The 22,659-nt window shown below is 46.1% G+C and overlaps 1 protein-coding gene across 4 annotated transcripts in view; it reads right to left on the bottom strand.

Moving 5' to 3' along the window:
• The window catches only part of GPRC5C (G protein-coupled receptor class C group 5 member C), a 29,470-nt gene extending 9,726 nt beyond the window's left edge, over window positions 1-19,744 (bottom strand). For 2 of the 4 annotated variants that reach the window (XM_030208555.1, XM_030208558.1), the window contains exons 1-3: window positions 19,602-19,744; window positions 8,201-9,266; window positions 3,920-4,014 (exon numbers count right to left, since the gene is read on the bottom strand). In XM_030208555.1, the coding sequence (XP_030064415.1) occupies window positions 3,920-4,014; window positions 8,201-9,224 (1,119 nt within the window). In that variant the 5' untranslated portion in view covers window positions 9,225-9,266; window positions 19,602-19,744. Of the gene's footprint in view, window positions 1-3,919; window positions 4,015-8,200; window positions 9,267-10,558; window positions 10,615-19,454; window positions 19,564-19,601 lie in introns of those variants that run through there. The other 2 variants (XM_030208556.1, XM_030208557.1) reach the window with 2 other exon arrangements.
• Window positions 19,745-22,659: the final 2,915 nt, after the last annotated feature.

Genomic DNA, 22,659 nt, shown 5'->3' with positions numbered 1-22,659 from the left:
CTTGTTGCCAGCAGATGTGGTAACAGTGGTTAGAATATCTGGGTTTAAAAAAAAAAAAAGGTTCGGACAAGTTTCCGGAGGAAAAGTCCATAGTCTGCTATTGAGACAGACATGGGGGAAGACACTGCCTGACCCGGGATTGGTAGTATGGAATGTTGCTACTAACTGGATTTCTGTCAGGTACTTGTGACCTGGATTGACCACTGCTGGACGCAGGATACTGGGCTAGACGGACCATTGGTGTGACCCCGTATTGCTATTCTTATGTTCTGTTTATGTTTTACTATACTGCTTAACTCTGACAGATCACAATGGGTAACACTAAAAAACAAATAATAATACAATAAAAAAAGAAACTTCATACAATATTTAGTAAAACCCTAAAACAATCATCCAAGAGTCATTTGATTAACTGTGGTTCAGTAACTTTTTTTTGTTGTTGTTACATTTGTACCCTGCGCTTTCCCACTCATGGCAGGCTCAATGCGGCTTACATGGGGCAATGGAGGGTTAAGTGACTTGCCCAGAGTCACAAGGAGCTGCCTGTGCCTGAAGTGGGAATCAAACTCAGTTCCTCAGTTCCCCAGGACCAAAGTCCACCACCCTAACCACTAGGCCACTCCTCCACTGTTGCTACTCTTGAGATTCTACATGGAATGTTGCTATTCCACTAGCAACATTCCATGTAGAAGTCGGCCCTTGCAGATCACCAATGTGGCTGCGCAGGCTTCTGCTTCTGTGAGTCTGACGTCCTGCACATACGTGCAGGACATCAGACTCCCAGAAACAGAAGCCTGCGCAGCCTTCTACATGGAATGTTGCTGGTGGAATAGCAACATTCCATTTAGAATCTCCAATAGTAGCAACATTCCATGTAGAATCTCCAATAGTATCTATTTTATTTTTGTTACATTTGTACCCTGTGCTTTCCCACTCATGGCAGGCTCAATGCGGCTTACATGGGGCAATGGAGGGTTAAGTGACTTGCCCAGAGTCACAAGGAGCTGCCTGTGCCTGCAGTGGGAATCGAATTCAGTTCCCCAGGACCAAAGTCCACCACGTCACTCCTCCACTCCAATTTTGAAGCTTTACTTCTAGAGATGTGTCTTTAAGCCCTGGAATTACATTTCTAGCTGATAACTCATCAAGTGTCTTAGGAGTCCTATTGGACATTACCCTTGTTTACGGAGACGCGGGTGAAAAGGTTTTCTAGTACTTTAATTTTAAGTTGCAACAACTTTGAAGCATTAGGTCCTATTTTTGGGGGATCATTTTAGATTGCTTGTTCAACTAATGGTTTTTGCCACCTATGGTTATTTTAATTCCCCATGTCTAGGGATTTCTTCCTGGTTATTCAATACTTTGCAGCTTCTACAAAATACTTCCGCTAGATTGATTTCTCGAGCCCAGAAATCCGATTGACACTTTTGATAGAGAAATTACACTGGAAATGGAATTATTATACACTTGAATTTCCCTTCATCAGAAAAATAAGATTCAAACGAGCCGGTGGTGGGAGGTGGGGCTAGTGCTGGACAGATTTATACGGTCTGTGCCGGGGCTGGTGGTTGGGAGGCGGGGATAGTGCTGGGCAGACTTATATGGTCTGTGCCAGAGCCTGTGGTGGGAGGCGGGGCTGGTGGTTGGGAGGCGGGGATAGTGCTGGGCAGACTTATACGGTCTGTGCCAGAGCCTGTGGTGGGAGGCGGGGCTGGTGGTTGGGAGGCGGGGATAGTGCTGGGCAGACTTATACGGTCTGTGCCAGAGCTGGTGGTTGGGAGGCGGGGCTAGTGCTGGGCAGACTTATACGGTCTGTGCCAGAGCTGGTGGTTGGGAGGCGGGGCTAGTGCTGGGCAGACTTATACGGTCTGTGCCCTGAAGAGCACAGGTACAAATCAAAGTAGGGTATACACAAAAAGTAGCACACATGAGTTGTCTTGTTGGGCAGACTGGATGGACCGTGCAGGTCTTTTTCTGCCATCATCTACTATGTTACTATATATGTTTTTGATTCCTTTTTTTAAGTTTCAGGCAACTGCATTTTGGTACGTTTTCTCTATTCAAATTTTTCAACGATTCCTGAAGATCTTTTATTTTATTAAACCCAGTGATCAATTTTGGTTTTCATCATGCTTTTTTTTTTTTTTTAAGCCTCATTTAATTGTATTTTCTGGTGATTCTTTAAGTCACTTTGAAGCTGTTAAAAGAATGGGTGACTAAAGCAGAGAATAGAATAATGTGTGTTTAATTTACTGAGGGCAAAACTGATTTAAGGCATAACTATGAATGCAAGCTTATGAACACACAGCCCAACATTCAATTTTAAAGGGGCCACGAATCACTAAAACCTTTGCGGAAACAGGAAGTTGCAGAGTAGGCGGGAGGCTATGGGAATCGCCGGTGCTGGAGAGAGAACGGAGCTTTAGGTCAGTAAAAATGACCAGAACTGACCATGTGCAGGGGGCTTTCGCAGGGGGGTGGAGAGGAAATGCGAGGCCTGTGCCCACCCAGTCCACCTCCAGGCCCATCTAAAAATTAAACTCTGGCTACACTACTGGTGGAAACTCCTTCCTTCTGGGACTTCGATGACTGCTAGAATCTGAATGGTTGTTTCACAGGACCTCTTTCTTTTAATACACCATTAGGTCCTTCACACTCTGTGTCTGCCTGTTAAGTGCAGGTCATGCACCATTTTGGGGGTCCCCTTCCAAATTGCCTCTATCTTTTGGAGAGCTAAAACACAGCATTCAAAGGGTCTCAGAGAAGACGTAAATAAAAGTTATACTACTTCCCTCTTTCTCCTAATGATGCTCATTTTGGCAACTGGATCCAGATGGGCCTAAGGGTTGATGCAGAGCAACTGAACACATCTGGATCCAGCTGCCAACCTAGCGATTCTTCTAGTTTTCCCCAACTGCTTTGCTTCACTGACAAAGCGAGAGAGACGGCTTCACCTCCCCCTTGACCTTTGCACTCCCCGTTTCTGCTTGTATTTCAGTAGGTTAAGGTTATAAATAGCATGAGAATGAAATTAGTTGGCACAGGTCTTCACAGCATCCTCGATCTTTAGCAAAGCACAAGAAATAATTCCTTCTTCACAATCATGACAGGGCAAGTCACCAGCTGATTCTGTTTACCCAGCTTTGCTTTTATGCCAATCCAAACCCACTCCTAGAACTGCCCGAAGGACAGCGGTCCATGTGTGCAGCTGTGTAAAGCCAGAGGCTGTGGAACTTTTCCTCCACTCCTGTTTGTTGGAGGGGCTTTTAACCAGCTGTTCTGAAGAACTACATACCCCAGAATGCAGTGGAGCAAAAGTTAAAAAGCCTTCTAGACCAAGCGATCTTTTCATATCCATGGATTTCAAATTCACAGTAACAGTTCAAAAATTCAAAGAGAAGAATTTTTCAGGATGATGTCTTCGACTTTGTGGTGGACATGCTCTCCCTTTCCCACATCTTGGGAACAGGGGCATCCAGAGCCCAAGATGGGGGGACACATTTTAACCTGCCTCACCTAGCCGCCGACCCCCCCCCCCCCCACCGCAAGGTACCTTTGCTGGCGGGGGTCCCCAACCCCCACCAGCCTTAGTCTTCTTCAGCGCCTGTGTCCGGCGTGTTCTCTGATCTGTGCTGCGAGTCCTGACATCCAGCACAGATCAGCGAACACGCAGGAGACCGGTGCTGAAGACTAAGGCTGGCGGGGGTTGGGGACCCCTGCCAGCAAAGGTACCTTGTGGTGGCGGCGGCCGGGGGGGGGGGGGGGTCGGGTTGGAAGTGGCAGGAGCCAGGACTAAATCTTTGGGGGCCCATGCCCCCATGGCCCCACCTAGCTACGCCCCTGCTTGGAAAGTTCACACAGAAGCCCAGGGGACTGGGGTGTGGTCTTCCCCTTTCCGTCCCAGACTGGTTATACTCACAGGGCCTTTGTTCATCATGGCCATCTCGGTGGGCTGATAGACGCTGCTACGCAGTTGCCCATTATATCCACTGTACGGCGAGACTGGCTTCTTGGCTGTAAAGAGAAGACCTTGGTCAGGCTTTGTGTCTGGGGAAAGTGGGGATGTCACACTTTCATCCTCTGGTATCTTACTGCTAGTTTGACCCGACTACACCAATGGTTCCCAAACCTGGTCCCCCACGGAGGCACCCCAGCCAGTCAGGTTTTCATGATATCCACAATGAATATTCATGAGAAAGATCTGCATACACTGTCTCCTTGTTATGCAAATCTCTCTCATGAATATCATGAAAACCTGAGTGGCTGGGGTGCCTCCCGGACCAGGTTTGGGAACCACATTTTAGCATTTAATTAAAAGTAAGCTAATATGTGCTGCTCAGGGTCTGATGTGTGTTCTGACACTGAAGCGTTAAAAATGTCTTGCAATGCATTTAATGCTGCTCTTCACTTTCTTCTTAGACAATACAGTGCCAAAGGCAAGGATTATAGGAGCTGTTGGGTGCAGGATCAAATGAGACAGGACAGAGAGCCCTAGAGGAGCAAAATCCTGTATTTAAAAGCAGCACCAAGGCCAGAACAGGGGCTGACGTGTACATAATATCACACCTACAAAGCAGATGGATCATATCAAAATTTATATGAACAGTCCAGTGGCTGATATGACATTCTACATGCTAATGGACCATCTGACTAAAATCCAGCTCCAAAATAAGTACCTTTCCTTCCTTCTCTAAAAGGGATTATTTATGCACTACGATTCTGAAAGCACTTCCACTGCGAGGCCTCTGAATGTATCCAGACGGAGTTCTGCTCATCACCTTTCAATTATGGAACCGATTCATATGAAGCCTGAATGTTCAGCTGAACACAGGGACTCACAACAGATTGAAGAACGGGGTTGGCAATGGGCGTTTATCAGAACTGAAACCAGATGCAGATTTCTTAGCTTAAAAAAACAGTGGTCTCCAATCCTGGTGGCACTCCAGCCAGTCAGGTTTTCAGTACATCCACAATGAATATTCATGAGATAGATTTGCATGTAGTGGAGGAAGTGCATCTCCCTCATGAATATTCATCGTGGGTATCCTGAAAACCTGACTGGCTGGGGGAACCACTGGCTTAAAAAATAGGTTTGGTAGGATAAAACAGAGGCACAGGACTCAGAAATGTGCAGGCTGGTATCCAGCTGGTACTTCTGCTTTGAGCAGATGTGCCTGCTGACAACGATTAGGTAAACTCAAAAGCATTAAAATATGAGAGACAAAAACAGTCTAAATGCTTTGTTTTGTCAGGCACTGGTCTTCAGACTGCTGCTTACCCAGAGCTCAGTCAGCTCTCTCATCCTGGGACAAGGATGCTGTATGGAGGCCAGGCATTATACTGTATAACAGTGGGTCCCAAACCTGGTCCTGAAGGCACCCCAGCCAGTCAGGTTTTCAGGATACCCACCACACCATGAAAATTCTTGAGATATTTGCATGTGAAGTGTCTGCTTATGCTTTCCAAAAATACTAGGATTAGGGGGCATGCAATGAAGCTACAAAGTAGTAAATTTAAAATGAATCGGAGAGAATTTTTCTTCACTCAAAATGTAATTAAACTCTGGAATTCGTTGCCAGAGAATGTGGTAAAGGCAGTTAGCTTAGCAGAGTTTTTTTTTTAATAAAAATCTTGTTTATTCACATCGGTACACAAGGAAACTTAAAAACAAACATGTAAAATACAGTCTAAATAACATTCCTTACAACCAACACAGTTCCCTTTTTTTTGTTTGTTTTTCCCCCCTTCACCCTCCCCCTCCCTCTATCCCGCCTTCCCCTCCCTTCCCTTGACCTATTGCCCCCCCTCCCCATCCCTCCCTTCCCTTACTTTCAAGAGTTTAATATTCTACTTTTTGTCCTTGCAGTCAAAGTCTCCCAAAATGGGGCCCATATCTTAGCTTAGCAGAGTTTAAAAAAAAAAGGTTTGGACGGCTTCCTAAAGGAAAAGTCCATAGACCATTATTAAATTGGACTTAGGGAAAATCCACTATTTCTGGGATAAGCAGTATAAACCGAACAGAGAGGGTAAACAGCATACATAGAAAGTACACAAACAAAAAAAAAAAGCAATACTGGGCCTTCAAGACTGAGACAAAAGGAGTATTTTTATTGATAAATGACCCGACACGGGCCGTGTTTCGGCGTTAAAATGATAAAATCACTTGCTTTTGCAAAAGAAAAGGCTAAAACAGGAGTTTTTACTCTACATTGCGGCTGTCGTTTCCGAAGGGCGAAGCTTTGAGCTAAAGATTTTCCCCGCCCATTTCTGGAGGCATTGGACACATACACCTTTCATATTTAATCCCTGACCCCTGAGGCAGGCATTATTTAATGCCGAAACATGGCCAGTGTCGGGTCATTTATCAATAAAAAATACTCCTGTTGTCTCAGTCTTGAAGGCCCAGAATTGCTTTTTTTGTTTGTGGGATAAGCAGTATAAAATGTTTTGTACTTCTTTATGATCTTGCCAGGTATTTGTGACCTGGATTGGCCACTGTTGGAAACAGGACGCTGGGCTTGATGGACCTTCGGTCTGCCCCAGTGTGGCAACACTTATGTCTTTGGGATTCTGAATGGAATCTTGCTACTCTTTGGGGTTCTACATGGAATGTTGCTACTCTGGGATTCTAGAATCTTGTTGTTCTTTGAGGTTCTGGAATGTTGCTACTGTTTGGGTTTCTGCCAGGTACTTGTGACCTGGATTGGCCACTGTTGGAAACAGGACGCTGGGCTTGATGGACCTTTGGTCTGTCCCAGTATGGCAATCCTTCTTATGTATACGTAGTGGAGGCAGTGCATGGAAATCTCTCTCATGAATATTCGTGGTGGGTATCCTGAAAGCCTGACTGGCTGGGGTGCCTTCAGGACCTGGTTTGGGAACTACTGCTGTTTACCATTTCATACAAGCACCACCTGCAGGGCTGAATGATGTCTGGTGAAAATAAGCCAAGCACAAGCAGAAGGTGCTCTGTAAAAGCAAGTAGGAACTTCCTGGGGAGATCAGAAGCACTGATGCATGTGGCTGGACTACATGTTACTTACTTACTAGACACACGCAGTGCAACGCTCTTACTAACCTGAGCAGCCGAAAGTGGCAAGACAAGCCAATAACGGGTGCCCACATTTAAATATGGATTCAAGTTTATAGACCACATAAAATGACCCAGAGCTCTAGAAACGTGCAGGAACCAATTTTTTTTTTTTGGGAGGGGGAGGTGATCACATTCTCTGCTGTGCCACTGATTTTCAGCCACATATTCCAACAAAGCCGCTGGAGGTCTGAAAGTCTTTTCTGCCACCCTGGAAATATCCGAGGTCCTCAGATAAAATTACAGCGGCCACTTTATACCCAAATGATCAGCCACCGACATCTCGGTTCATATTCAGCATCTTGAAGCCAAGGCCCAGCATAGTCTTTAAATATCAGAAGGCAGATTTTTTTTTTGTCCCTTTCCCCAGAAGGTCCTGGGCTCCTGTGCGTATTCTCCTCCTTTCTAGGGATAGAAGCCCCTCCCCCTGCACACCCACTGTGTGCTTTTCTTACTTCTGATGATTACTGAAGAGCAGAAACTCGGTTCTCCCCAGCAACTAACACAGGTCTTGTCTTACTGATATTTTTGGAGACAGTTGTTCAAGGAGCCAGATACCACCAAAGAAAATGTGTACAGAGTGGGTAGGGTCCAGGACACCCTCATTACTACTACTACTACTATTTGCTGCCCAGGCGAGACTCAGGATCGAGGGATTCATGTTTAGTCTCCAGGCCCCATTGGGGTGCTGTTACATAAGCCACCTTTCGTGGCAGGGGACTGCCTATCCTACCACCTGCCCAGTTTCCTTTACCTACTTAAACTCTATCTAACCCCCTCCTTTCCTTAACCCTTTAGTGTCCAAAGTTCCCATCAATCTGTTCCCATATGGCTTATTACGGGAACATTGGACACTAAATTAATGTCCACCCCCCCCCCCTCTGTCCCAAGCAGACTTGAAATCTTTCACTGTTTTGGTTAGCGACAACTCTGCATCTAGGTAGAAATATTTCCTCCCAAGTTTCTTCCTTTGCACTTTCTACCATAGAGTGGTTAATCTGTATTCAATACAATCAACGTTATTCTCTCTCATTTGACCCTCTCTCTCAAACACAGCCCCACCCTCACCCACAGAGACAACCGTGCAAAACAAAAAAGGCAGAGACTGACCTGAGGAGGGCTCATCCATGGAGAAGGCCTTGTTTTCTACAAAAGTGCTCTGAGACTTCTGTTCCTTCAGGATCGTTTCATAGCCTACACCTCTGGTAGGATACAGATCTTCTTCGAAAGACTGATCCGAACCTGGCTTAGTCAGCTGTGAAATCTCAGGGATGATGTAGAGGAAGATGAAGGTCCAAGCATTGGACACCAAGGCAATGGCCAAGGTTGGATCATCCCACAGTGGGTAGGTTCCCATTTGTTGGTTACCATAAACATATATAACAATCCAGACCACCCAAATGGCTATGGAGAAGCAAATGGTAAGGAAGATGAAGATACCGTGCTTCTTCCACTGCCGGTATCTTCCACATTGGGTTGGCCAAACTGAGATAAATGTTGCAAGAATGAGGCACAAGACGTAGATCAAAGCCATAACAAAGTCCATATTCTCAATGTTGCATGGATCTCCTTGAGTAGACGTACCATTCCGGACAATGGTGATTATTAACCACTCGGTGTTGATGACGACTTCTACCAAGCTGAGCCCCAGGGCCACAGCAAAGATCCACCAACCCCTTGGACCCTTGTTCTTTCGCACCAGAAAATTCAAACTTAGGGTGTGGGCCCACAGGCAAGAGAAACAAATACCGAACAGGACACCAAAAAGAAATCTCCTAGAGGCACATGTGGCAAAGTTCTTTTTCACAACGAAGTCAAAAACCAAACAAAAGAGTCCAAAAGTGGCCATCAGAAAGAAAACCTGAGTCCCAATGAGACTCTTCTTTCTAGAGTCCTGCACGAATGGTATGCTGGCAACCAAGACAATGACGAGGATGAAGGTCGACACAATGCCGGCGCAGGCAATGGCCTCCACTACAATTCCCCACGCTGCCGAGAGGTCGCACAGGTTATAGTAGAGCGAGTTCAATTCTTGGCCACAGCCTGCAGGTGCAGCGTCTGTCTGTGCTTCAGTCAAGGCTGAAAGAGTTACCAGAAGCCAGAGACAGGGCAGCAGAATTTCTGGTATTTCCATTTTGGATCTCGACCAAGGCTTGAGTTGAATTTGTCACCGAGCCTAAAGCAAAACAGAAAGCTCATAAAATACCTGAGAGAGGGTAACGTTTTCTGTACAATGGAAGTCTGTTCTGCTACAGTATTGCCAGCACTAATTCCCCTGTAAAAACATCCCCAAACCCCACCTCCCCACCAGTGGTTAAACTATTTGAGTGCCAGATTCAAATAGGATTTAATCCTATTATGTTTCAACATTTTTATTGATGAACTTTCATAGAAACACATTGTACAATCAAAATGTACAGAAAGTCAAAAGAGAAATAGTACTCAAAACCATCAATGTGCTGCTTGCCGTTATCAATCTTTTAACATTTTTGCCCCCCCCCCCCCCCCCTCCCCATGATACTTTCCAAGATTTTCCGGCATGGGTGCCAACTACAGGAACACATATGCAGTACATTGACATTATATTACCCAAAGCATTACATAGGAGTGGAGGAGTGGCCTAGTGGTTGGGGTGGCGGACTTTGGTCCTGGGAAACTGAGGAACTGAGTTCGATTCCCACTTCAGGCACAGGCAGCTCCTTGTGACTCTGGGCAAGTCACTTAACCCTCCATTGCCCCATGTAAGCCGCATTGAGCCTGCCATGAGTGGGAAAGCGCAGGGTACAAATGTAACAAAAATAAAATAGATACTATTGGAGATTCTACATGGAATGTTGCTACTATTGGAGATTCTACATGGAATGTTGCTATTCCACTAGCAACATTCCATGTAGAAGGCTGCGCAGGCTTCTGTTTCTGTGAGTCTGACGTCCTGCACGTGCAGGACGTCAGACTCACAGAAGCAGAAGCCTGCGCGGCCACATTGGTGATCTGCAAGTGCCGACTTCTACATAGAATGTTGCTAGTGGAATAGCAACATTCCATGTAGAATCTCAAATAGTAGCAACAGTGGAGGAGTGGCCTAGTGGTTAGGGTGGTGGACTTTGGTCCTGGGGAACTGAGTTCGATTCCCACTTCAGGCACAGGCAGCTCCTTGTGACTCTGGGCAAGTCACTTAACCCTCCATTGCCCCAGGTACAAATAAGTACCTGTATACAATATGTAAGCTGCATTGAGCCTGCCATGAGTGGGAAAGCGCGGGGTACAAATGTAACAAAACATAGATCTAAGAATTTCCCGTTTTTTGTTTTAATACTGTTCAATGTAACTTTATAAAAGATTTTTATTTTGAGCTAACCTGTCCTGGCGGCCTTACTTCCTATTCCCCTTCCCCCTTACAGTACCTCCCCCCCCCCCCCCCGAACCCTTCGAGTGCGTCTATGTGAGTAGTGAACCATAGATATGTACCAGAGTTTAGTAAGCGTATCATAGCGTGTTAAGAATTAGGCTACGGCCTCTCTGAGATAATGTGAGGATTTAATCCTATTAAAACCCAAAGTGCACAGTGCCTGCTTTTGTTTAAGTAAATACTTCAAGTGAAGGTAGCTGGTTCACATACACTGTACCTTTAAGCACGTGAGTGAGCTGGAGAAAAAAAAAAAGTCACTCTTTACCTTGTGGCTTCTAACCTTGGAAAGCAAGGCAGCATGATTTGAATAGGACACAGGTGAGCTCACCTCACCACAACAGTATCTACCTGTACCTAAAGCTTTGTCCAAACGCAGCATTAATTTGGAAGTGTCTATGGTACAACACGAGCCATCATTTACCGCTATGCACTGCAGCAGGACTAGAGAGCTGCACGGTGGGACTCCCGCGGGAATCCCCTCCAGGTCTGCGAGGATGGACCCAGGTCCTGCGGGGTTCCCGTGGAAGCGTAGGCAAGCTGAGCTCTGCCTTACATAAGTATGGCAATATTTATATAAGGCAAAGTGTTGCCATACTGGGACAGACCAAAGGTCCATCAAGCCCAGCATCCTGTTTCCAACAGTGGCCAATCCAGGTCACAAGTACCTGGCAGAAACCCAAACAGTAGCAACATTCCAGAACCTCAAAGAATAACAAGATTCTAGAATCCCAGAGTAGCAACATTCCATATAGAACCCCAAAGAGTAGTAAGATTCCATTCAGAATCCCAAGCACATAAGTACATAAGTGTTGCCACACTGGGACAGACCGAAGGTCCATCAAGCCCAGCATCTTGTTCCCAACAGTGGCCAATCCAGGTCACAAGTACCTGGCAAGATCCCAAAAAAGTACAACACATTTTATGCTGCTTATCCCAGAAATAAGCAGTGGATTTTCCCCAAGTTCATTTTAATAATGGTCTATGGACTTTTCGCTTCTTTACTCTTTCCAAAAATACTAGGACTAGGGGGCACGTGATGAAGCTACAAAGTAGTAAATTTAAAATGAATTGGAGAAAATTTTCTTCACTCAAATGTGTAATTAAACTGGAATTCGTTGCCAGAGAATGTGGTAAAGGTGGTTAGCTTAGCGGGCTTTAAAAAAACGTTTGGCTATCTTCCTAAAAGAAAAGTCCATAAGCCGTTACTAAGATGGACTTGGGAAAATCCACTGCTTATTTCTAGGATAAGCAGCATAAAATGTATTGTACTGTTCAGGATTGGCCACTGTTGGAAACAGGATGCTGGGTTTGATGAACCTTTGGTCTGTCCCAGTATGACAATGCTTATGTTCTTACCAGTATTTTTACTGCTTATAGAAACTGCCTTTCTTGTGTGGGGGGGGGGGGGGGGGAAGGAAGGGGTCAAAGTGACTGTGGTGCGGTGCGGCACAGCATGACAGGGGCTGGGTGGTCCAGGGGCCAGGATGGAGATTACTTGATGAGGGGCCAGGCTGGATTGCTGTTCCCGTGCAACTCTCTAAGCAGGACATTAAACCCTGTGAAATGCAGAAAACAAGGACTGTATTGGTAAGAGGTAGCAGACAGAAGCCACCCATCCTGGTGCCAGTGCTGTTTACACACACACAACCCTTGTGTTTCAAAATGTGTTCATTTTTATTGCATTCCTGAGAAAATATTAGTGTTTAACATTTTTGACAACTTCATGCACTTAGCGGCTTCTACCATTATGAATCTAATAAACTGGGGGTGTTGCTGTGCTGATTGTAATCAGGAACCCAGGCACCTAGGGGAAGATTTTTTTTTTTTAAACACAGGATGTGGCTTTTAAATTCACAATCTCTTCTTACACTAAAACGTGTCAAATCATGTTTACACATAAAACTTAATTCTGAGAAATAAAAAAAAAAAAAAAAAAAAAAGTGTGACAGTGCCAAAGATCTGTTACAATCTCACCAGCACAGGGTGTCATCAGTCCCTGGTCCTATCCAATATTACACCCCCCCCCCCCCAGAATAATGAGCTCCTACCCGTAACCTCCGCTCACAGGACAAATCCCTCCTCTCAGTACCCTTCTCCACCACCAACTCCAGACTCCGCCCTTTCTGCCTCACCTCGCCCTATGCTTGGAATAAACTCCCTGAGCCCATACGCCAAGCCCCCTCCCTACCCATCTTCAAATCCTTGCTCAAAGCCCACCTCTTCAATGTCACTTTCGGCACCTAACCATTGTACCTCTAGCCGGCTGACGGGAGACATGATAGAGGTGTATAAAATAATGAGTGGAGTGGAACAGGTGGATGTGAAGCGTCTGTTCACGCTTTCCAAAAATACTAGGACTAGGGGGCATGCGATGAAACTACAGTGTAGTAAATGTAAAACAAATCGGAGAAAATTTTTCCTCACCCAACGTGTAATTAAGCTCTGGAATTCATTGCCGGAAAATGTGGTGAAGGCGGTTAGCTTAGCAGAGTTTAAAAAGGGGTTGGACGGTTTCCTAAAGGACAAGTCCATAAACCGCTACTAAACGGACTTGGAAAAATCCAAAATTCCAGGAATAACATGTATAGAATGTTTGTACGTTTGGGAAGCTTGCCAGGTGCCCTTGGCCTGGATTGGCCGCTGTCGTGGACAAGATGCTGGGCTCGATGGACCCTTGGTCTTTTCCCAGTATGGCATTATGTACTTATGTAATTTGATTGACTGCACTTTTTTGCCCTTTAGATTGTAAGCTCCTTTGAGCAGGGACTGTCCTTCTTTGTTAATTGTACAGCGCTGTGCAACCCTGGTAGCGCTTTAGAAATGTTAAATAGTAGTAGTGGACATTATTTTATAATTAAGACCCAAAGACAGCGAGTGAGGGCACACCAATAAGTTCTATGTGGTTACGTCATTTTCCGATAACACGAGGGTGTGAGAGGATGCTACAAATGATTATTATTAGCCAGCGGTAATTGGAGGAGGTGCTGCCAGTCTCCTCAGCTTGAGGATCACTCAGGCAGTGAATCTACTGCCATCCCCTTCATTAATCAGTTCAGATAAGCATGGAAAGCTTTTTCAGCTCTGCAGAACTGGGCCCTAGGCAGCCACAGCTCTGCTAATTAAGACCTTCTACATTTCTACAAGAAATGCTAAACAAAATAAGTCGCACAAAAGCCGGTCCCAGAGTCTGTTACAGTTCAGCCAGATATCAGCCCTGCCCAAGCGAGGAGCTCAGAAATGATTTCCAGTCAGCCAGTTTTCAGACTGTGCAAAATGAATATGCATGAGATCAATCTGCATGGACTGGAAATCCAGTACATTGATTTTATCTGGATTTGGCTCAGGCCAGCAGTGGCTCAGCTGCAGTAGGTTATTTCGCTGGCTGATTCAATAACCTCATTTACTAACCCGTGTTATGGCATGTTAACTCACATTAATGTGTATTAATGCACAGTAACATGTTAATATTTCAGTTATTCCCAGACTTGTCCTGAGGGAACCCCAGCCTGTCCGGTTTTCAGGATATACACACAGTGAATACTCATGAGATACATTTGCATACCAAGGAGGCAATGCACGCAAATCAATCTCATGCATATTACTACTACTACTACTTATTTCTAAAGCGCTACTAGACGTATGCAGCGCTGTACACTTGAACATGAAGAGACAGTCCCTGCTCGACAGAGCTTACAATCTATTTAGGACAGACAAAAGGGAATATTAAAGTGAGGATGATAAAATAAGGGTTAGGAGTTACAAGCAGCATAAAAAAGGTGGGCTTTTAGCCTAGATTTGAAGATGGCCAGAGATGGAGCTTGACGTACCGGCTCAGGAAGTCTATTCCAGGCATATGGTGCAGCAAGATAAAAGGAACAGAGTGTGGAGGAGAAGGGTGCAGATAAGAGTGTGGATATCCTGAGAACCTGAGCGGCTGGGGTTCCCCTAGGACAGATTTGGGAAATCACTGCTATATTTCATGGGAGCCCCATTACTGTCAGTGGGTCTGTTTATTACTTCAGCACAAAACTAACATTAACACAGGTTAGTAAAGGTGCTGGAGGCAATGCAGAGCAAAGCTATTTACCCAGTGTGAAGACTGCTCTAAGCACCAGGGCCACCCTCTCCCCTGCATATTCATTCTGTGGATCCAGAAAACTGGACAGTTGTGAGATTACAAGGCCAGGTCTGGGATGCTCTGAAGTAGAGGATGACAGGGGGGGGGGGGACCTGCAGTAACCGCAGGTATGGGGACAGGGACAGAGCCCAGGAGGACCAGGACCTGTCATTTTCTACTTTGAAGCCTGTTATTTATGCTTGAGTGATACAGACAATATTTTGATTTTTTTGGAAAAACAAGCAACCAGCAAATTTGCACGGGGGGGGGGGGGGGGGGGGGGGGTCCTATACATCCTGCTACCAACACATCTAAGAAGACATCTTCTATTGCAGGAGGGACGGTGGAAGACGGGAAAGCTAGACTGAATCCTGAGATTGTTGATGACTTCTTATTCATCCACAGATTAAAAAATCATAACATAAGCATCTATTGATTATTAAATTTTTGTATTTTTTTTCTTTTTTAATTTCCTTAATCTTGGAATCAAATTTCTTTAACTTGTGGACAAATGGGCTGTAAAGATATATACTTATTTTTGTTTCCTAATGTTAAATAATGCCGATTGCATATTCACTTTATGTGGTGATATATTGGAAAATTTAAATAAATAAATAAAATAAAAAAAAATCATAACAGTGTTGCATAGGGAATATTTCTCCCCTCTAGGGCATACAGAACAGGTTGTATTTTGTATCCCTGGATATTTTAACAGTGTGGATTAGGATTCCTTGGGGTAGTAGAAGTCAGCTATTGTTGGGTTGGAAGGGTAGAGGGTGGTGGTGGGGGGGAAGGTTATTATAGCTGTTTACTGTTATTATTGTTTTCTATTTGTAATTTATATACAATAGTTGCACAGCATATTGTTCCTTTTTATACTTTAATATAAAGATTTAAATGTAAAATCATAATTGTTCGAGGCTTCTGCAGATAAGGACACGGGGCAGGGATGGGGATAAACTTTGTCCCCATGTCATTCTGTACTCTGAAGTAAAGAACTGGATGCTTCCCCTTTTTTAGGTTAATCATGTCATGTACTACTTAGCGACATGCATAAAACTGTCAAAGTTGGCCAGATCTGCAGGCTGATGCAGGCAGGGCCCTAGACAAAAACAGAGACCTGGCCAGCGGAAGTTAGGACACTCCAGTTATAGAAACAGCAGGGGAGGCAAAATTTTAGCCATAAAAGTGTGTAACTTGTTTATAATTAAGGAACAGCCCAGTAGTAGAATTAAATTTCATGCTCAGTTAAAAAAATATATATTAAATAAAGCATTCCCCCCCCCCCCCCCCCCCAGAGGGACCTTTTTTGTGCGAGGCCTGGGCAAAATGGCTCTGCTCGCCCCATCACCCCCACGTCCCCAAAAGACTCTGAACAAGGGTCAGAATTTTCTCACAGACAAACCTGCGAAGCTGGAGACCTCTAGAAAATATTTTTCATTAGGCCTGCGGGGTTTCAAAAGCACGGGGACTAAAAAAAAGAAAAACCTACTACTACTATTACTTAAGTCTATAGCGCTACTAGACGTACGCAGCGCTGTACACTGGACATGAAGAGGCAGTCCCTGCTTGAAAGAGCTTACAAAAAATGTTTGCTTTAGTTCTACACTAGTCCAATAAGGTATCAGAACCAGTGGCGTAGCTACGGGGGGCCATGGGGGCACATGCCCCCCCAAATTGGCTCTGGGGCACCCAACCCTCGCCAGCTGAAGTGTTTGTCCTGCACTCGTGTCACTGCATTGTCTACCCTTTTCTTCTCAGTCACACCATGCACACTCGTTTAAGTGTGTGTGTGTGTGGGGGGGGGGGGGGGGTGGACCAAAATGTGCCCCTCCACTTTTGGCTCTGGCCCCCCCTCTCATCAAGGTCTGGCTACGCCCCTGAATTCAGAACCACCCGATAACCCTTTTAAAAAAAAGAAAAGTATTCAGTTCCCACACCTACCTTCCCCCCCCCCCCCCCCCCAATAAAGATCCCAGTTCAGCCACATGCCCTCAACTCTATCAAGCGTTCGGCCTGGTGCCCTTTCCTTTTATGCACTTTCATCGTCGTTAAAAAGGTCAGTAGAGAAGAGAAGGGGTGCAATTCTTTCCTAGGGCCCCCGATGCTCAAAGGTAAACACAGGCGCTACAAGCTAATAGCACTGTACTAGTGCCCACATTTACTTGCGCAGAATGTCAGAGGCCTGGAGCGTGGGAACAAACGAGCACGCGGATGAACACCACAACGTAGTGAAGCTCATTTTGTATTCCTCCCCAGTGCTCAGAAGAGAGCGCCCGAAACAAAACTGCCTTACCGCTGCAAAAAATAAAAAAGTCAGGTCGGAGCAGCGTTAGAAGGTTGGAAGAGAGGATTTCTCATGCTTCTCCCATAATTGTTTTCTGCAAAATCTGCCAGCTTTGATTGCTCTTGGAAAGGAAGCCCGTGCAAGCCCTTAAACACTGGTCATGAGAAACAGCAGACCAGGGCCGCCGAGAGGGGGGGAGGGGCAGAGGGGCAAAATTCCCTGGGCCCGGGCCTCCAAGGGGGGGGGGGGGGCCGGTGCTGGGGTCAGGCCGCCGGCGCTGCAGTCCCAGTCTCACCTGCCTGCCTCCACGGCTCCGGGCCCCCTTCATTCAAAGCGGCAGTCGCAGATCGCGTCTCTTCTGGCCTTCCCTCCCTGTGTCCCGCCCTCGTGGAAACTGGAAGTTACATCAGACAAGAGCGGGACACAGGGAGGGAAGGCCAGAACAGACACGATCTGCGACTGCCGCTTTGAATGAAGGGGGCCCGGAGCCATGGAGGCAGGCAGGTGAGACCGAGGACTGCAGCGATGGGGGAAGTGACAGGGGGCGGCGGCAGCGGGGGCAGAGGCGAGGCGGCCTTGCCCCGGGCTTGTCTCTCGGTGGCCCTGCAGCAGACCCAAGCTAAAGCACACGGCATCTGTTTCCTGCATCTAAATTTAAAGCATCCATGCTAAGAAACGCTTATATTTATACCACAGAAGACAGATGCCCATGTGTGCTTCAAATTTGGGTTTTGCGAATTCTTCTGCGCATGTGTCAAGCGCAATCCTCCGCCAAACTCCCTAATGCTCAACATTATTAGCGCAACTATATTTGCATCTCATTAGCATTGAGCATTAGGGCGCGGTTCCGGTGGTATTTTTACGGCACTACTCGGAACAGCGCCAGAGTTTTGAGCATCAGGGCCTAGGAGTTCTCTTACGGTACGACAACCTGGATGGCAGATCCGTCAATGATGAAAAAGGGATTTTCAGGGCTTGGGCCCACAGGTTGGCAGCTCTTAAGAGAGATTTCGTGTTCCTTCATGGCGGCTTCATTTGGATTTTCGAGATGACCTTTCCGTGGGCGGGGAGGGGGGGGGCACCTGCGAAGCTCTGGAATCTCTCCAAGTTCTCCAAAAACCAGGCTCTTGTCTTCATGCACCCTGGGTTCACTGGACTTTCTAGTACAAATAGTTTCAGGAAAGCGTTTGAAGCTGACCCCTCTCCCCCCCCCCCCCCCCCCCCCCCCCCACCATTGGCAGGAGGCTAAGGCAGGATGCCTACCCCTCCCCCCTTAGCAGGGAAGTTGTCTCTATTTTGACTTATATTTTTTCTAAGTTCTCTTTCCTAACACATTTTAAGAGCTTAAGTCATTTTCCTCCTTTTCCCTTGAAATCCAGCTTAAAATTTATGAAATGTGTATAGCATATTTTAAAGATTTTTTTTTAGCTTCTCTGGATCCCAAAGATACAAGGCAGGTGCAGCGTCTTGACAAAAAGTAAAAACTTCCAGTCCAAAATAGCCCCATCGAAGGGCAGGAACAGCACAGGCAAGGGCAGTGCAAGTCAGACCCCCCCCCCCCCCCAACACAGACCCAGAGACCCACTGTAGGCCAGGTACTGCAGTGGAAGTGCAAGTCAGACCCCTCCCCCACCACAGGATAGATACTACACAGACAGTAGCAGTGCACGCCAGACCCCCACACACAGACCCAGGGCCCCATCGCAAGACAGGTACAACACAGGCAACGGCAGGGCAAGCCAGACCCCCACCGCAAGACAGGTACAACACAGGCAACGGCAAGCAAGCCAGACCCCCAGACCCAGATACAACACAGGCAACGGCAGGGCATGCCAGACCCCCACCGCAAGACAGGTACAACACAGGCTACAGCAGGGCAAGCCAGACCCAGATACAACACAGGCAACGGCAGGGCATGCCAGACCCCCACCAAAGACAAGTACAACACAGGCAACAGCAGGGCAAGCCAGACCCCGAGTTCCACTGCAGGAAGACACAGTCAGCCAGGCATACAAAACACAGTCCATTCTCTTTGTGTACATGTTACAAAAGCAAGCAACGTTTCCCTTAAGATTTAAACATTTTTTGTAACAAGATTTTCTGAGATATATTTAGCTGTTTCCACTATTTTTGAATGCTATCCTCCCTAAACCAGAGAGGAGAAAGCATATAAGCCAGTGATGGGCTGGATAGGAACCAAAGATACATTTTTATTTTTTTTATTAAGAACAAAAAAGTGCTTGTTCCAATGTACTGAAACAGGCTTTATTGTATTAAAAAAAAATTCTCTTCCATACAGGTGAAATTCAAAAAGGTACACTAGAGAAAACTATTTCTAGCTAAGGATCATAAGGTGTGAAAGCGATTTTGTGATCACCCGCATACTCTGGAGTTTTTCTTCCTGGAGATCTCACTGCTTCGGAAAACCAGGGCTACCGTGACTACTACTAGCCCTAGCCTGGATCCAAGCAGCGGCTTTTCAGAAGTCACAATAAGTTCTGCTAATGAACCCTCGAATCTTAACAGCCCTATTTTTGGAAGTCTGCGTTACTTGAAGGTGTGACTGTAGGTCTTTGTAAGTAAAATGTTTCCAAACACACATGGCTGGCAGCCCCGTTGCACACGAGGGAAGAAGGTACCGACCCCAAAACAGGGGACAGAAGATTGTCCAGTCCAGGACTGGTCAACCCAGACTCACCCGTGCTGGACTTGGCAGGATCTCAGTACCCGGATCAGCGAGCAGAGGGCTACGGACTGGACGTCTTTGTGGAGCTGGTGAGTGTTGGGAATCTGTGCTCTCTCTTTTCTGCTCTGCTGTGCTAAACCTCTTCCCTTCCTCCCCTCCTAGAGGTGGAGCCTCTGCCCGTCATCACCTGCTATTAGAGAGCCCAGAGGCAGCTCAGCTCCTCCTCCTCCCTGGAGGGGCTGAGCTGCCCGGTAGGTATTGCAAATGTGCAAATCACCTCCTCCCCCTTCCCTCCAGACCAGGCAGCTGAGCTCGGTGTTAATGCAAATCCACAAATCACCCCCTTCCCCCTCCAGCCCCCATCAACTCTCACTTTCTGAAACCTTCCAATGCAACTTTCTCTTTCTTTCCCTCTTTTACTACGGATTTCTCTTCTCGTCGTTCTGATGGTATGAGAGATTTGATTTTTGTTTTATGTTGATATATTGTGTATGTAATTATGTACTCTGCCTGCAATTTGGGAAAGGTAATATATAAATACAGAAAATAACAATTAAATCTGATGACGGAAGCCGAGTCTTGAAAGCTCTAGTCCCAAGTGTATTCAATGAGTCCAGCCTTTGTTTGTACAAGGACTAACACACGGTACTGAGTCTTGATCTTGCTGGCACGTTCTCTAAAAGATTACTTTATTTCACTTTACAGCTTTTCTCACCTATAGGTTCTTCTAGGGAGCCTCTTTGTACAATTCCTCTGATAAAGCAGCCGGTGTTAGACTAAAGAAAACGCGAGTCTAAATTAAGCCCAAGTGTCAGGTTTAAAACTAAGGCCAGCAAATAAAAACAATCTCCCTCTTATTCTCTCTAGTAGATAAATGTATAGATATAGAAGACTTTTAATTCGTTTGATGATCACCGTTTGAAAACCAACACCCTCTTCCTCAGGTCATAAAAGATTTTTAAATGTCAATTAACCCTTTTCTTCCATATTTCATCTCAGAAACTTAAGAGATCCAGGTTGGAGACGTTTTAGCCAGTCCCGGTTTTGAACTTGCATCTCAAAGCAGTGTGGGATTTGTAGTGCCTGATCCTGCCTATTAAAATCAGCGCTGCAAATCCCATAATGCACTAGGATGGGGTAGTCAGATATCAAGGGATGTCCCAATATCTCAAGCCTGGAACTGGCTAACTTGGCATTTCTGAAATTTGAACTTTTTCTAGGATACAACATAAACAAGTGATTTGTTCCCTCCTGGTCCTTTTATTGGGGGGGGGGGGGGGGGGGCTCAGGCCATTTTCTCCAATTTGGGACCTCTGCAATCAGACGCAGGCAGTTTCCCTTCACTTCAGCTCAGCCCAGTCTCGACAGACATAAGGCAATGAGTGGCTCCTTAATGTGGCCACTGGTGGTCTCTGTTCTGTGATGATTGGGACCCCTCCACCAGGGGCTGCGAGTGCTGCTTCTGCAGTAACCCTAACACAGTCAAGCCAGAGAATAGAAGACATGGGCAGGAAGCGGACCCAAGCTCTAGGCCTAGCAGTGTGCATTTCCACTCCCTTGCATAGTCCTTAGCTCAGCGTCTTTTAGCACCTCGAATATTGTGTTCGATTCTGGTCGCCGCATCTCAGTGGAATTAGAAAAGGTACAGAGAAGGGTGACGAAAATGGTAAAGGGGATGGGACGACTTCCCTATGAGGAAAGGCTGAAGCGTGTAGGGCTCTTCAGCTTGGAGAAAAGATGGCTGAGGGGAGATATGATAGAGGTCTATAAAATAATGAGTGGAGTGGAACGGGTAGACGTGAATCGTTTGTTTTCTCTCTCTCCAAAAAATACTAGGATTAGAGGGCATGCGATGAAGCTACAAAGTAGTAAATTTAAAACGAATCGGAGAAAATATTTCTTCACTCAACATGTAATTCAACTCTGGAATTCGTTGCCAGAAAATGTGGTAAAGGCAGTTAGCTTAGCAGAGTTTAAAAAAGGTTTGGACGGCTTCCTAAAGGAAAAGTCCATAGACCATTATTAAATTGGACATGGGGAAATCCACTATTTCTGGGATAAGCAGCATAAAATGTTTTGCACTTTTTTTGTGGATCTTGCCAGGTATTTGTGACCTGGATTGGCCACTGTTGGAAACAGGATGCTGGGCTTGATGGACCTTTGGTCTGTCCCAGTATGGCAATACTTATGTACTTAGGATTCTGAATGGAATCTTGCTACTCTTTGGGGTTCTACATGGAACGTTGCTACACTTTGAAATTCTGCATGGAATCTTGTTATCCTTTAGAATTCTAGAATCTTGCTACTCTTTGGGGTTCTACATGGAATGTTGCTACTCTTTGGGTTTCTGCCAGGTACTTGTGACCTGGATTGGCCACTGTTGGAAACAGGATGCTGGGCTTGATGGACCTTTGGTCTGTCCCAGTATGGCAGTACTTATGTATAATTCTACTTATCATTTCTATAGTGCTACTAGACGTACACAGCGCTGAACACTGGAAACACAGCTAATCCTGAGTTGAGGGCGGGAGATTATCTGGATGGGATGTTAGCTAGTTGCTGTCACCTTGTTTTGACATATCTCTTTGTGAAATACGTTCAAGGTTTTAACCATCCCTTCCTCCTCCCCTGCAAGGCCCATCCAGCTTCTGGGTTGCTAGTAGGTAGAAAAGAAAAGTCTCTCTCTGACCCTGGTTACTGCCCCAGGCCCTCTCCAGTGGTCAGTGCTGGGGTGGGGGATTACAGAGAGCCACTTATCTCCCAGCACTTGACACTAGAGGTGAACTGAGCCACAGGCCCTGGCTTGCCTTCCTCTCTCCCTCCTTGATAAGTTGGGGGAGCAGAGATGCAATGCAGGAGATGAATTCATTGCAAGGGGGTTTCAGGCATTGTCAGTTCACAAGCACAACCCATCCCCCTCCCCCACCACCAGAAGCTTTCATGTGACATTCTCTTCTGCAATTATTTGCCGAAAGTTTCCTTTGAGCTTCTACTCTTCTTCAGTGGCGTTCCTAGGGGCGCTGACACCCGGGGCGGATCGCCGAGCACCCCCCCCACCCGGTGAAAGGAC

The sequence above is a fragment of the Microcaecilia unicolor genome, chromosome 6, assembly GCF_901765095.1.
Source record: "Microcaecilia unicolor chromosome 6, aMicUni1.1, whole genome shotgun sequence".
NCBI lineage: Eukaryota > Metazoa > Chordata > Amphibia > Gymnophiona > Siphonopidae > Microcaecilia > Microcaecilia unicolor.
Note: the sequence above shows the minus strand (reverse complement) of the source record. Positions and strands in the feature narration are given on the sequence as shown.